Consider the following 12,834-nt stretch of genomic DNA (forward strand, 5'->3'; position numbering starts at 1 on the left):
CTCGCTTATAATGCTGACTTCTCAGGATTAGAAACGGAATAGCTTTAATATTTTCAACTTTAAAACTTCAAATTCAACTCCAGTCCAGACTAATGGACTGAATGTCTCTCCTGTCTGCAAGAATCCTACACAAAATGGTACGAGAATCGGGTCCCTGCTGGGAAAATACCAGCACTCTGAACAGAGAATTGTAGTACAAATTGGGGAAGTCTCTCTTTCTCTCCCTAGCGATTTGTGAAATGCCATGTCGCACTAGTGTCTTCTGGATTTGGGGCTGGGTAACGGTGTTAGGACAGTTTAGGCGACATTTTAATCAGCATTCATGTTCATACCAGGCCTCAAAGCACACTGTACTGATAGTGAGTAACCAAAATATTAAGCGCCTCAGTCATAACATAGAAGCATTCAGAACACGAGTAGGTCATTCAGCATCTCGAACCTGCTTTGCCACTCATTCAAATCAAATAGCACCTCAACTTTATATCTATATAGCGTGTCCTATCTTGATGAGCCATCAAAAATTTTAAAAATAAACAAAATGGGGGTGAGTGGAAAATAACGAGCTAAGCATTGTTTAGCTTGGTCTAAAGAGCTAAATCTCGCTTTACTACCAACTTGATTCACCACGTCACCATTGTAAAATAACAACTCCAGTTTCTTCCAGTTTCCTCCGATTCCTTTTTATGTGGTATTATTAGCCCTTCCAAGTTTTCTTTCTGACTGGGGGGAGATGGTGGGTTGGGGAAATGTGTGGGCGAGGTGAGGGACAGTCAGGAGAAGCTTAGCATTGATCTCCAAAGCCACTACGTTGCCAATCTCAGTTAGACTACCGTGATGAGAAAAAGTCAAGTTCAAGTCAAGTTCAGGCCATTGTTATGGATTCTCCATTCATCAGTTTAGGTAGAAACTTTGGAGCTTGCAAAATCATCCTGGTGTGTAATCTGATTAAGAAGTCTCACAACACCAGGTTAAAGTCCAACAGGTTTATTTGGTAGCACAAGCCACTCGCTTTTGGAGCACTGCCCCTTCATCAGATGAGTGGGAGTTCTGTTCACAAACAGGGCATATAAACACACAAACTCAATTTCCAAAATGATGGTTGGAATGCGAGTCCTTACAGGTAATCAAGTCTTAACGGTACAGACAATGTGTGTGGAGACCACACACATCTCCACTCACATTGTCTGTACCTTTAAGACTTGATTACCTGTAAAGACTCGCATTCCAACCATTATTTTGTAAATTGAGTTTGTGTCTTTATATGCCCTGTTTGTGAACAGAATTCCCACTCACCTGATGAAGGGGCAGCGCTCCAAAAGCTAGTGGCTTGTGCTACCAAATAAACCTGTTGGACTTTAACTTGGTGTTGTGAGATTTCTTACTTTGTTTACCCCAGTCCAACGCCGGCATCTCCACATCGTGTAATCTGATCCCAGGAAAAGGCCCTTCATCAGCCTCTCAATTGCCTGACTGACTCATGGTTCAGCGGATTTCCCCAAAGGAGGCAATGCAGGTCACTCATTAGCTCTGCAGCCAGCAGCTGAGACCCTCACTTCCACTATTGCCCCACTCTATTTCTCTTAATCCACTACTCTCATTCTCTCAAACATTTCAGGCCATCTTCTGATTTTGCTTTCCACCGGTGGTCATGTAATTTCCGGTAAGTACATTCTTGCGATAAACATTAAAATATTGTGGGGAAATCACAAGCAGGAAGCTGTATCCTGCCATTTTGTGGCACACCAATTTTGCTCATCAACCTGCTACCACATGGTATTTAATTGCGCTTACTTGTTGTAATGCTGGAAAAACAGCATTGAATCCTGCACTGAGGAATGCCCGTTCAAGGCTTCAGGGATATCTAACGTGTCACCAGTTTCCAGCTATGGTGTTCCATAGAGAATTTTGCAGTAATATCCTGGGTGTACTTCAGTAATGGATCGGAGGCTGAAACCGAGGACAATGTGGGATGGGAATACTCACAGGGGGCTCAGTGAATGGGAGAGGTTCCCCGGAATTTTTCAGCAGCACAGCAAGACGCTTCAGAAACAGGTCATCCAGTGTCACATTTTCATCTTTAACCTTTTCGTACAAAGCCTTTGCAGAAGCCACATCATTGTCTAATGCTGGAGAAAGAGTGGAAAATGGAGGCATTTTAAACGGCTTTAACAGTTAGGTACATGTAAATTTTTATTGCTCAAGATAAATATAACCTTATTCAACAAGCACAGCATTAAATAATTTACCATAACATTTCATTAGGTATGAATATGCAGTTTCTCTCTCTGGAAAATCTTTCATCAGGTCAAGGAGCCCAATGATCTTGTGAGCCTGAGGGGAATAAAGGACAAACAAGTTTAACCTGATGGCAATATTTTGGATAAATCTTGTCAATGCTGTTGGGTAATTAACAATTGCAGTCGATAATACCTTTAATCTAATTCTTCTACATGAATATCATCACCCAAAGGAAAGTCAAGGCTTATTTCCTGCAATTCTGCAGGCTGAACAAAGGATCTATTGGAAGTCTAATAAATATTTTGTAAACCAACGTGTACAGAATTGCGTAATAAATACTGCTGCAGAAAGCCCTGAACAGAAAATAGCACAAATTGGTACATTAGATGATTCTAGTGGTGAGGGAAAGATTTTGCAGGTAATGGTGAGAAGCTTGTATTAATTTGTGCAAAAAGGTCGTTATAACCAACTGCTCTTTATGCGCCAAAATTTCTTACATTGTCACACCCTTGTCCAGGTAATTATTATCGGGCAGCCAGTTACTCTGCAGAAGACTGCTAGATTTAGAAGATCAACTGGGACTATTCTTTAGGGATCACACTTCAATTTATTTCGAAGAGATGTTGTGGGAGGTTGGGATGGGACTTACCCCCACACTTCTTTCTACTTGAATGACAAATTTACAATCTTAGCTGGAACTGTTTATTGTGAATTAGGTGGGTGAAGGACCGGCACGAGGGTAGCTCAGAAAGAAAAAGAAAGATGAGTTACACTATCCCTGTGTTCATAACCTTCAATAGACGGTTAAAGTGTATCACTTGTCACTGATAGCACCTTAAGAGATAAGTCCCTCTCTAATCCCTTGGTTAGAAAACAGCATATGGCTCAGTGTGAAAACATTTTGAAAATAACAAACGTTTTGCTCCCTACTCATTTTGTTCCTACAGAACAGTTAAAACAGAATACTGCAAATGTTTTAAAGGTTCTTTAATGTGCATACCTGCCCAGGTTTCTGTGCCGTCTTTGTAATGAACGAAACCAAGCTTATTTTCTGTTCTGCAATTGCCGGGCACCTCTGAAAAACATCAAATGAGAGATATTGGTGGCATTTAAGTGAGTAATGTGTTGAAAGAGATGGCAGCTCTTGGGGGAAATACTTGAACATTTCACTGCTTTTACAGTGGTTCCCATAAATGTGATTCAACAAACATGGGATATTTATGTTGACCAAAAACTTAGCATTTGAATAAATAAAAGTCAAGTGGATGAATATTGAAAAATGTAATTTGCACTGGTTACATATTCTGTGACTTAAGGTGAGAATGTTTGTGATGAATAAAATACATTTTTCACTGTGTAATATCTAGCTTGATAACATCAAAATTAAATGCAGAGTAGTGATTCTCCATTCTAACCAACAACAATAATATATCTATTGCATTCTATAACTAGCTGTCTCTGTGGCCTGCAGCGCTAACGTTAATTTGTGAAGTGTTATGCAGTGCATCTCCACCCACTTCAGACGGTCTAAGCTGACCATATAGAGGACATCTGTAACTAACAGATAGGAGATTTTCACCCTCCAGTCTGGCTGTATTTATTACAAATTCTGTTATTGCAGTTTACGCAATTCTTTTAGAAACAGTTTTGTGTCAAAATACACGGGCCATAACTTTCTCGGAGTGGCAGAACCATCTGAAGTTATTGATTTAAATCGCTTCTGTCAGATGGTGTCCAGTGCAGTGGAATTGTCCAGGGAAAGTTAGCCCTTCTGGACAAGTGCCGGGTAAACCCTTACCTGGCAACTTCTGAGGGGGATTCCCCAGAACATCTTTTGAGATACTCCCGCAAATCTGACACTGGGGAGACAGGATGTTCTGGCCATTATCTTTAACTTCTGTCTTTCACTACTCTGACTTTTTCTTATTTTGGCAATTTGCCAAGGCTTCTTATACATCATCTTCCAAATTGCCGATCTCGATCACCTAGAAAGAGGAAGGCAACAGATGCATAGGAATCCTCCAAGTCATTCTCCTCCTGACTTAAAATTATAATTGGTATGCCTTCACGGCTGCTGTCAATATCTTGGAACTCCCTCCCCAACAGGATTGTGGGTGTACCTATAGACTGCAGCTGTTCAAGGAGGTGTCAGATTTTCACCTTCTCAATGGCAATAAGAGATGGGCTATAAATGCTGGTCTTGCCGGTGATGCCCACATCTGAGGAGCTTGTATCAAAACAAACTTTATTTGACAATACAGTTGAAATACAACAAATTAATTAGCTTAACTTTTAACAATTAAAATACATAAACATGATGATACAATTCTTGTAACCTATCAATGAGTTCCAATTCAAGCAATATTCCTCTTATAGATTTACATTCCCCTTCAAAATCAGTTAGTAACATACAGGCTTACATGCTTGTACTGGGGCTGCCAGTCCTCAAGCCTCCAGAGCATCTCTAGAGAGAAAGAAAGAGAGACCTATTTCTCCCAGCAGGTCCCAAACAGTAGCCTCCAGAGAGAGAGAGCGAGAGAGAGACACCTCTTGCTTATTTCAGAACCCTTCAGTAACTGCCTGCTTGTCCCTGTAAGCTTAGTTCCTCCCCTTAAGTACATGATTCTGCCAATCAACCTAATCAAAACCCAACTCTGAAACGCCAAGGGAAAAAGCAAATAAACAAAAATGCATTCACTCAGATTAAAACAAACATCCCTAGCTAAAATCAATCATTAGCCTGCATTCCCAGCATGAGAGCTGCCTGGTGCCCAGACAAATTGGCACCATGTAAACCAGAGCTGAATTTTAAACATACCCCTCACAAGAAACATGATATGAATATATTTCTTGAAGGCACAGTATCATCACACCTAGTCCATTACAATACTCCAAGAATGGTGTTTGACTAAGACATTGGTTGGGATTTTGTCCCTTGATTAAAAAGTTCACACCAGTTTTATGCAAGAGAGAACTGAACAGATACAAATGTCTGCACAGATGCACCATCAGAATGAATGAAAATAACTCGGGTCTGAGTATGGCAATCCCAAAGAAGTGAAGCCTTTGACTAGAATGACTGTCTGCACTTCACAAGCAACACTACACTGTGATGGCGTCAAGAAAAACAATCCTTAACCCACACCTGGTTTCCACATTCGCTATATTACACTCTCCAAGCAATTTCCTCCCTTCCTTTCTTTGAGAATCTCCAGCAGGATCTATCTCAATCCAATAACTCCAAATTATGCTGATGCCATTATGAAGGCAGATAATCGAATAAACAGAAAGTAATGGAAATGGACATATCAATCACAAAGTCTATCTGCATGAAAAGTTCCATCAGAAAGCCACCGAACCAGCTGTAAGCCTTTTAGGAAGCCCAGGTAATAAATAGCAAAACCTTCAAAGTGGGAGACAGACTCCTGCCAACCTCTTCCACCAAGTTCATCTGAGAATCAAACTTTTGGGAAATTTGACAAGAAGCACCACAGCTTGCTAAGAACCCTCTGCTTTACAAGACCTTTATTTCAATTAAAGCATCAACTTATCTAAGAAACTACACAACTGCTATGAAAGACAAACAATTATGAATTCTGATCGCATTGTTTTATCTTGAGCTGCATCTAATCGATTCATGGGTGAGAGTTTGAGAGTGGAGAGAGTGGGATGACGCATTTTAAATATTCATGGCAAGTGAGGGGTAATAAATAACCATTGTTACTTTTTAAGACTCTCTAAAAGCTTGGCAACAATACTATTTAAATTGAAGAAAATATGCACCTTAAAGTTTATTTGTTAGTGTCATAAGTAGGCTTACATTAACACTGCAATGAAGTTACTGTGAAAATCCCCTAGTTGCCACACTCCGGCACCTGTTCGGGTACACTGGGGGAGAATTTAGTATGGCCAATGCACCTAAGCAGCACGTTTTTTGGACCGTGGGAGGGAACTGGAGCACCCAGAGGAAACCCATGCAGACACGGGGAGAATGTGCAAACTCCGCACAGAGTGACACCAAGCCGGGAATCAAACCTGGGTGAGGCAGCAGTGCTAGGTGCTGTGAGGCAGCAGTGCTAACCACTGTGCCACCGTGCATTTACATACAATTGTTTGATCGCGGACAACAAAAAGGATCACACAAATTCTGATTTGATTTAATTTGTCACCTGTATTAGCATACAATGAAAAGTATTGTTTCTTGTGCGCTATACAAAGCATACCGTTCATAGAGAAGGAAAGGACAGAGTACAGAAGGTAGTGTTACTGTCATAGCTAGTGTGTAGAGAAAGATCAACTTAATATGAGGTAGGTCTATTTGAATGTCTGATGGCAGCAGGGAAGAAGCTGTTCTTGAGTCAGTTGGTACATATCCTCAGGCTTTTGTATATTTTTCCCCAGACATGCCAAATTTCCTTAACCTCCTGAGAAATTAGAGGCGTTGGTGGGCTTTCTTGACTATAGCGTCAGCATGGAAAGACCAGGACAGGTTGTTGTTGATCTGGACACCTAGAAACTTTAAGCTCTCGACCATTTCTACTTTGTCTCCATTGATGCAGACAGGGGCATGCCCTCCACTTCGCTTCCTGAAATAGATGACTAGCTCCTTCGTTTTGTTGACATTGAGGGCGAGTTCATTGTCTTTGCACCAGTTCACCAGATTCTCTATCTCTTTCCTGTACTCCGCCTCATCGTTGTTTGAGATCCAACCCACCACGGTGGTGTCGTCAGCAAACATGAAAATCCAGGGGAGGTGAACTTGGCCACACAGTCATAGATATGTAAAGAGTATAGTAAAGGGTGAGGACACAGCCTTATGGGGCACCGATGTTGAGGATGATCGTGGAGAAGGTGTTGTTGCCCATCCTTACTGATTGCAGTCTGTGGGTTAGGAAGTCTAGGATTCAGTCACAGAGGGAGCTGCCGAGTCCCAGGCCACGGAGTTTGGAGCGGAGTTTTATCGGAATAATGGTGTTGAAGGCTGAGCTGTTGAAGGTCGATAACCAGGAGCATGACATTGGTGTCTTTGTTGTCTACGTGTTCCAGGGTTGAGTGTCGGGTAAGGAGATGGCATCTGCTGTGGACCTGTTGTGGCGGTAGGAGAACTGTCATGGATCCAGGCAATTTGGCACTTCTGTGATCTTGTAAAACTAAAATTTCAAAGTAGTATTCACTCGGATAGGTTAATGGGTTGATCTCTTAAAAAGGGAAAGGCTTGTTGTGCCTGAATGCTTGTTCCTGGTGAAGATTGATATGTTCTATGTAGGACAGAACTCCCCCACCTCCAAAACAAAAGGTGTTACTTAAGATTTATAAGTTACGCTGTTGGCACTGAATACATCACTGCTGCTGTGTTTACAGCTGAGATAAGAAATACTCAGTCTAAATGTGCAACAATGTTTGACAATAGATATTAATTGTGGGCTGTTCCAACTCAATGTTTGGCTTGGCCTGCTTTAACTCGTTGCATTTATTAATCATATTACATTACAAGCAAAAGCTGTGTTGTTTACTGTCAGAAGAAAAAAATGTGCAGAGGCTGACAGCGTGAGTACCCATGAACCCAGCAATCTACAAGATCACTGATTGTTTGGCTGCCACCTGCTGGGAATAGACTCTTTGTCAGTGCATGTGTGTACACTGTCAATGGCAGCTTTTATTCCCCACAGACTGCTCAACATTTGCTCTGTTTTACATCTTAAACCATCAAAAAGCCTGAATGCTGTTGTCTCATTCCCTGAAGATTACCACCCTGTCACTTACTGCAAATGCAGAACATCTAGCAACAGCAACTTATGAATTTATGCATTTGAGTGTTGTTGGAAAATTGCAGACAGAACATGACTGATAAAAAAAACCGTATGATGCAGCAACAAATCTTTACAACTTACAGCACCAATTTCATGTTCTAAGCACAGGCGAAGGATGCACTGAAAATATGCGGACTTTTAAGCATCAAGAAGAGAAAAGTTGTTATAACCAACATTCCATGAATAAATATTTTAAAAATGAAACCATGGCAGCAGGGTTCACTTGAAGAATCTGCGCATTTCCAGCTTAACTACAGGAGCCAGTTTTACTTTACTGGTACCAAACATTGGAGAGTAGATTGTGCTTCTAGTTTTGTCAGCAAAGTGCGTATTGTTGTGTACATAAGCTTCATTTCCAAGGAGAGGGTGTTTAGAATTTTAATTTGATTGTAAGCACCAGTAATTTTACACTACGTTTACAGTAAAGAAACTGATAACAGTGCGGTAAGTACTTTATTTCAAACGGGGAGGCAAGATGCACTGAAATTAGAAGAATAGTCTAAGAATCAATAAGAGAAGAAATCTAAACATTTGTACCAGAGATCACATTCAGAAACAGAAGATCTCCAATTTAATTATAGGAGTAATCTTTAACTATCCTGGTTGCTTATTACGGAATACAGATATCCACCTTCTACTACAAGCACAGGAAGGGTTTTGTTTTACCGTAATATTTTTAAATGGTCATGCTGCATATCATAGCAGAATACACAATTGTCCACCTGCCCAATTCTAAGCATTCACTCAAATGCAGCGCACCTCAGTGATGACAGCTGCACTCAGTATTTGATTTTATAAAGACAGACTCATAAATAAAGTTATACAACCCCACGAAACAAGCCAAACAATTGAAAATAATTACTTAACAGGCTTAAAAAAAAATCTCTTGTTTTTTTTGGTGACTTAATTTGCTTCTTTCAGCACGAAGTGTTGAGGACATAATGAGGAAACTAATAAGGAATTGTGCTCAAACACTGCGGGTAGAGTTGAATACACTCTTGAAACCAAAATCCCCAAGTTATTAAACACCTCCCGATTGTTCTTCACAGGGTTTAGCACAGTATTTATTTACATGCTTAAATATTTGTATTTAAGTATTGATTTCAAAACAGAAAAAGTGGAAGACAAAGTGACCACTAAATCGTTTTTGTTTATTAAAAAATGGGGCAATGCCAAGTTATGAGTACATACCTGCAAAAGGGATTTGGCATCTTCTGTTTTGTCTAGATCCACATATTGTAGGAAGAGATCCGTCACAGGCTTATACACTTCAAAATGTTTAGCTAAACGTTCAGCCATGGCACTCACTGCAATATACAAGACAACAAAATGCGAGAGACTTACCATCTTTCTTTTAAATGTAGCACAGGAAACTTATAATTGGCTCTATTCGCATTCGACAGGCATTGTTAATTTTTAAAAAGTCAGAGAATTTGAAATGAATGTTTCAATCACCCAAACGTTAATGTGAAAGTAAAAGGAAAGAAGTGGAAAAAAGAAACTAAGTTCTGTTTTGTTCAGGCGAACCTGCTGTTTGCTGAATCGGCCTCCCATCCAAGGAGGTTCACTTGGCCACCTGAAGCAACATTAGGGCGGGAGTAAGCAAAAGGAAATGAGGAGGAAACTGAAGCCTTGTATTTCAAAGTGCATACTGGTTTCTTCCTAGATCATTACAGGAAAACCACAGCTCTTCCTTATTGCCATAGCTTGTTAAAACAGTAAGCTCAGATAAGGGAGGTGGCAGATTTAATTTCTGCCTGTGCTATATATGGATGCCAAACAGGAAAGAGCAATTAGACTCAGCACTCTTCAGGTAGAGAACACAAATGAACTAGGAGCAGGAGTAGACCACTTGACCCATCAAGCCTGCTCCGCCACTCAATACGATCACAGTTTCATGATTGATCTTATGGAGAAATGTTTAGCCAGGGATATGACTGCTCATTACAAACCATAAACCATGCTGGAAGCATGTATGTATGTGGACATCAAGACAAGATAGGGATTGGCTTTCATATCCTTCTCAATTAAAAATATTGCCAACACTCACTGTAAAAGGGTCACTACTAAAAAGGGTGAACTCTGTTAAGGCACTGGGCCGTTAACATACTCACAAACCACATTCCCGCAGAACTTTGTAGGGTGAATGATATCCCTAGTAAGGCATTGGTGATTGACAGTAGCCTTGGAACCAAACCCAGAAAGGCATCAGAGGGTAATCAGTAACTGTGGAACTATACCCCAAAGAGTCAATGCTTCTGGGTTGGAGGGAGAAATTTGACTGATAAAGGGCAAAGAAACATCCCACTGACTAACTGCTTTCACAGTGACTATAGGGGAGGCTATTTTTTGGAGCTAATTTTGTGTGTTAATTTTCCAAAACTTTGTAACTAACCATCCAAGTTTGAACTGCATTAGCCACGATGTTTACATTTTGCTTCTCTTGAAAGTGAAGTTATGGGGTCACTGATCAAGGAAAGGCATTCAATTTATACAGAAATACTTTAAACAGAAAAAAAATGATAGATACTATGAAAGATCAATAAGTCACTGAAATTGTGGTAAACTGATTTTTAAAAAAGCCTGCCTCCTAGCTGTATGGTTATGGTGGTACAAATCAACCCACTGTTACATGTTAACTTACCAAAAACTGCTGGCATTAGTTCTTAGCTAATGCATAATTAACTGCAGATTTTGTCTCATCTGTCTCAAAAGAGGCAGATGATTGCAACTGATGTTACCTGACTGTGCAGATGGATCTTTGATAAATTGAGCTGAAATGATCGTTTCAAGGCTCATGAGTAGAAACATGAGTAAATAGCAAGTTCAAAACATCAAAGATTTTAAACTTAAATCTCGATAAGTCTCCTGTCTTTTCTGCTGTCGCTTTCTCTCTACATTTCCACATTTCAAGTATATGAAATGTCCCGCAGTTGGCACACAGCATGCATGATGCATAGTCAGATAAACTTACATTTATCTATTGCTCCTTCACGATTTTCCTCTAATACCTTTCGGAAGACATAGGCCATACTAGTTGCTTGCTGCTGAGAACTATTTTCTCCTGGAATGTAGAAGGGCTCGACATATTCCACTGCTACATCAATATTATTACTAAGGCAAAACAGAACAAAAAAAAAGTTGTATTGCATCTTTTAAGTTACAATCTTAAAAGCACCTGCTTGACACAAAAAGCATGAATATTTCTCTCTCATAAGTAATATAAAACGAGGAAATTATTGAAAGCTTTTTTGTACAGTCATTACTGCAGTGAAGCAGAAATTATGAAACGGTAAAATATTTCACAGCCGAATAGTCACAATCAACAGCAATCAGATGTAGTGCTATAACGAACTATGACCTTGAAAAGTCTAAGTCACCATGATGCACTTTCAAGGGGAGAGAAAGTTATGTTAATTGACATGGGACTGTTGTGTGGTTATCTGAACACTCAGTTTACAAGGTGCACTGAATTCTTAAACATGCAAATATTGCACTAAGGCATCATCTCTAAATAATTCACACTGAAAAGACATAACAATCTTGATCACTCAATTAAATATTTATTAACACATGTCCTCCTGCAAGTTTCACTCATTTTGCAAGCCACATGCAAGAGTTAACATTTTTCAAGAAAAGATGTCAGTTGTACAAAAATGATTTCATCTTAACGAAAGCCCAAGACTGAAAGTTACAGTACTCGAAATAAAGTACTTGGCAAAAAGAGAAAAATAAAGACATGGGCTAGATATCTGGATTTGGCAGAAAGAGGCAGGCAGTGATATGGAAACCTTTCTTTGATTGCAGTCCAGAATCAGAGAAATACCAAATAAGCTCCTTGCCATCAAGAAAACCAAACTACCATATTTCAATAAAGCATTATCCCACAAACGGTCGTGACCATTAATTTTTTCCTCAGAAAAATGGTATTTATCATCAGAGAACAAATGCGGAAAAATGTAAACCATTTATAATAATGTCTGTAACCTCTACATAAACGCAGTTTGCGTTTAAAAAATGTATAAATCTGCCCCAAATGGTTATTTTAATTATTAAGCTAATATGTAGTATGAAGTGCGTGGTCAGCAGCCATGAGATACAATTTATATTCAACTCATAACACTGACGGAGATTAACAGGTCGGCCAGCCCACTCCTGAGATACAAGTCGCATTCATTTTTTAACCAAGTTGAAGCCGCAATAGGAATGACAAAACAAGAAGCTACAAATTATTTTGGCACTGTTTGCGATCACTTAAATACAAATCTTGGGAAAAATTACTTTTAATTTGTTGTAACATCAAGCAGTTTTCATAAATATTTGATTTCGGAAATTAAAATGGAAGTGCACAACCATTAATCAACTTAAACGATTATAACCATTCCTCACTCCACCACATTTTTAATCCCTCACGTTCCAGGTTATGAAACAAATGCTTACTGAACGAGAGTCTTATTGAACATCAGTACTGTTCTGAATGAACAGAGGAAGATAGTTTGCACTTTTCTTTTTTAGGGAAAATATTATTTGTGGGGAAGCAAGCAAGAAAGATTGCAGGAAAGAATTACAAAATAGAACAGTGGGGGCTAGTTAATGCAAAAAAAAATCCACTTCAATATGCAGGTCAGAAAATTAATAGACGTGTGCAAACAGCACATACATCTTTGACTGTTAAAAATTAAGCAATGTCGATTTAAGCAATTAAATAAGCAATTAAGGCAACTGCAACTGTGTAGTCTTTGAGAAAAGTTGCAAATACCTCAAATGAATAGAATAATCTTGCAAC

General features: G+C 39.5%; 1 protein-coding gene across 1 annotated transcript in view; it reads right to left on the reverse strand.

Moving 5' to 3' along the window:
* The window catches only part of lrpprc (leucine-rich pentatricopeptide repeat containing), a 132,017-nt gene that overhangs the window by 596 nt on the left and 118,587 nt on the right, over window positions 1–12,834 (reverse strand). The window contains exons 33-37 of the mRNA XM_078229667.1: window positions 11,023–11,162; window positions 9,240–9,355; window positions 3,239–3,313; window positions 2,247–2,331; window positions 1,984–2,126 (exon numbers count right to left, since the gene is read on the reverse strand). Of these exons, the coding sequence (XP_078085793.1) occupies window positions 1,984–2,126; window positions 2,247–2,331; window positions 3,239–3,313; window positions 9,240–9,355; window positions 11,023–11,162 (559 nt within the window). The remainder of the gene's footprint in view (window positions 1–1,983; window positions 2,127–2,246; window positions 2,332–3,238; window positions 3,314–9,239; window positions 9,356–11,022; window positions 11,163–12,834) is intronic.

This window comes from Mustelus asterias, chromosome 15, assembly GCF_964213995.1.
Source record: "Mustelus asterias chromosome 15, sMusAst1.hap1.1, whole genome shotgun sequence".
Classification (NCBI taxonomy): Eukaryota; Metazoa; Chordata; class Chondrichthyes; order Carcharhiniformes; family Triakidae; genus Mustelus; species Mustelus asterias.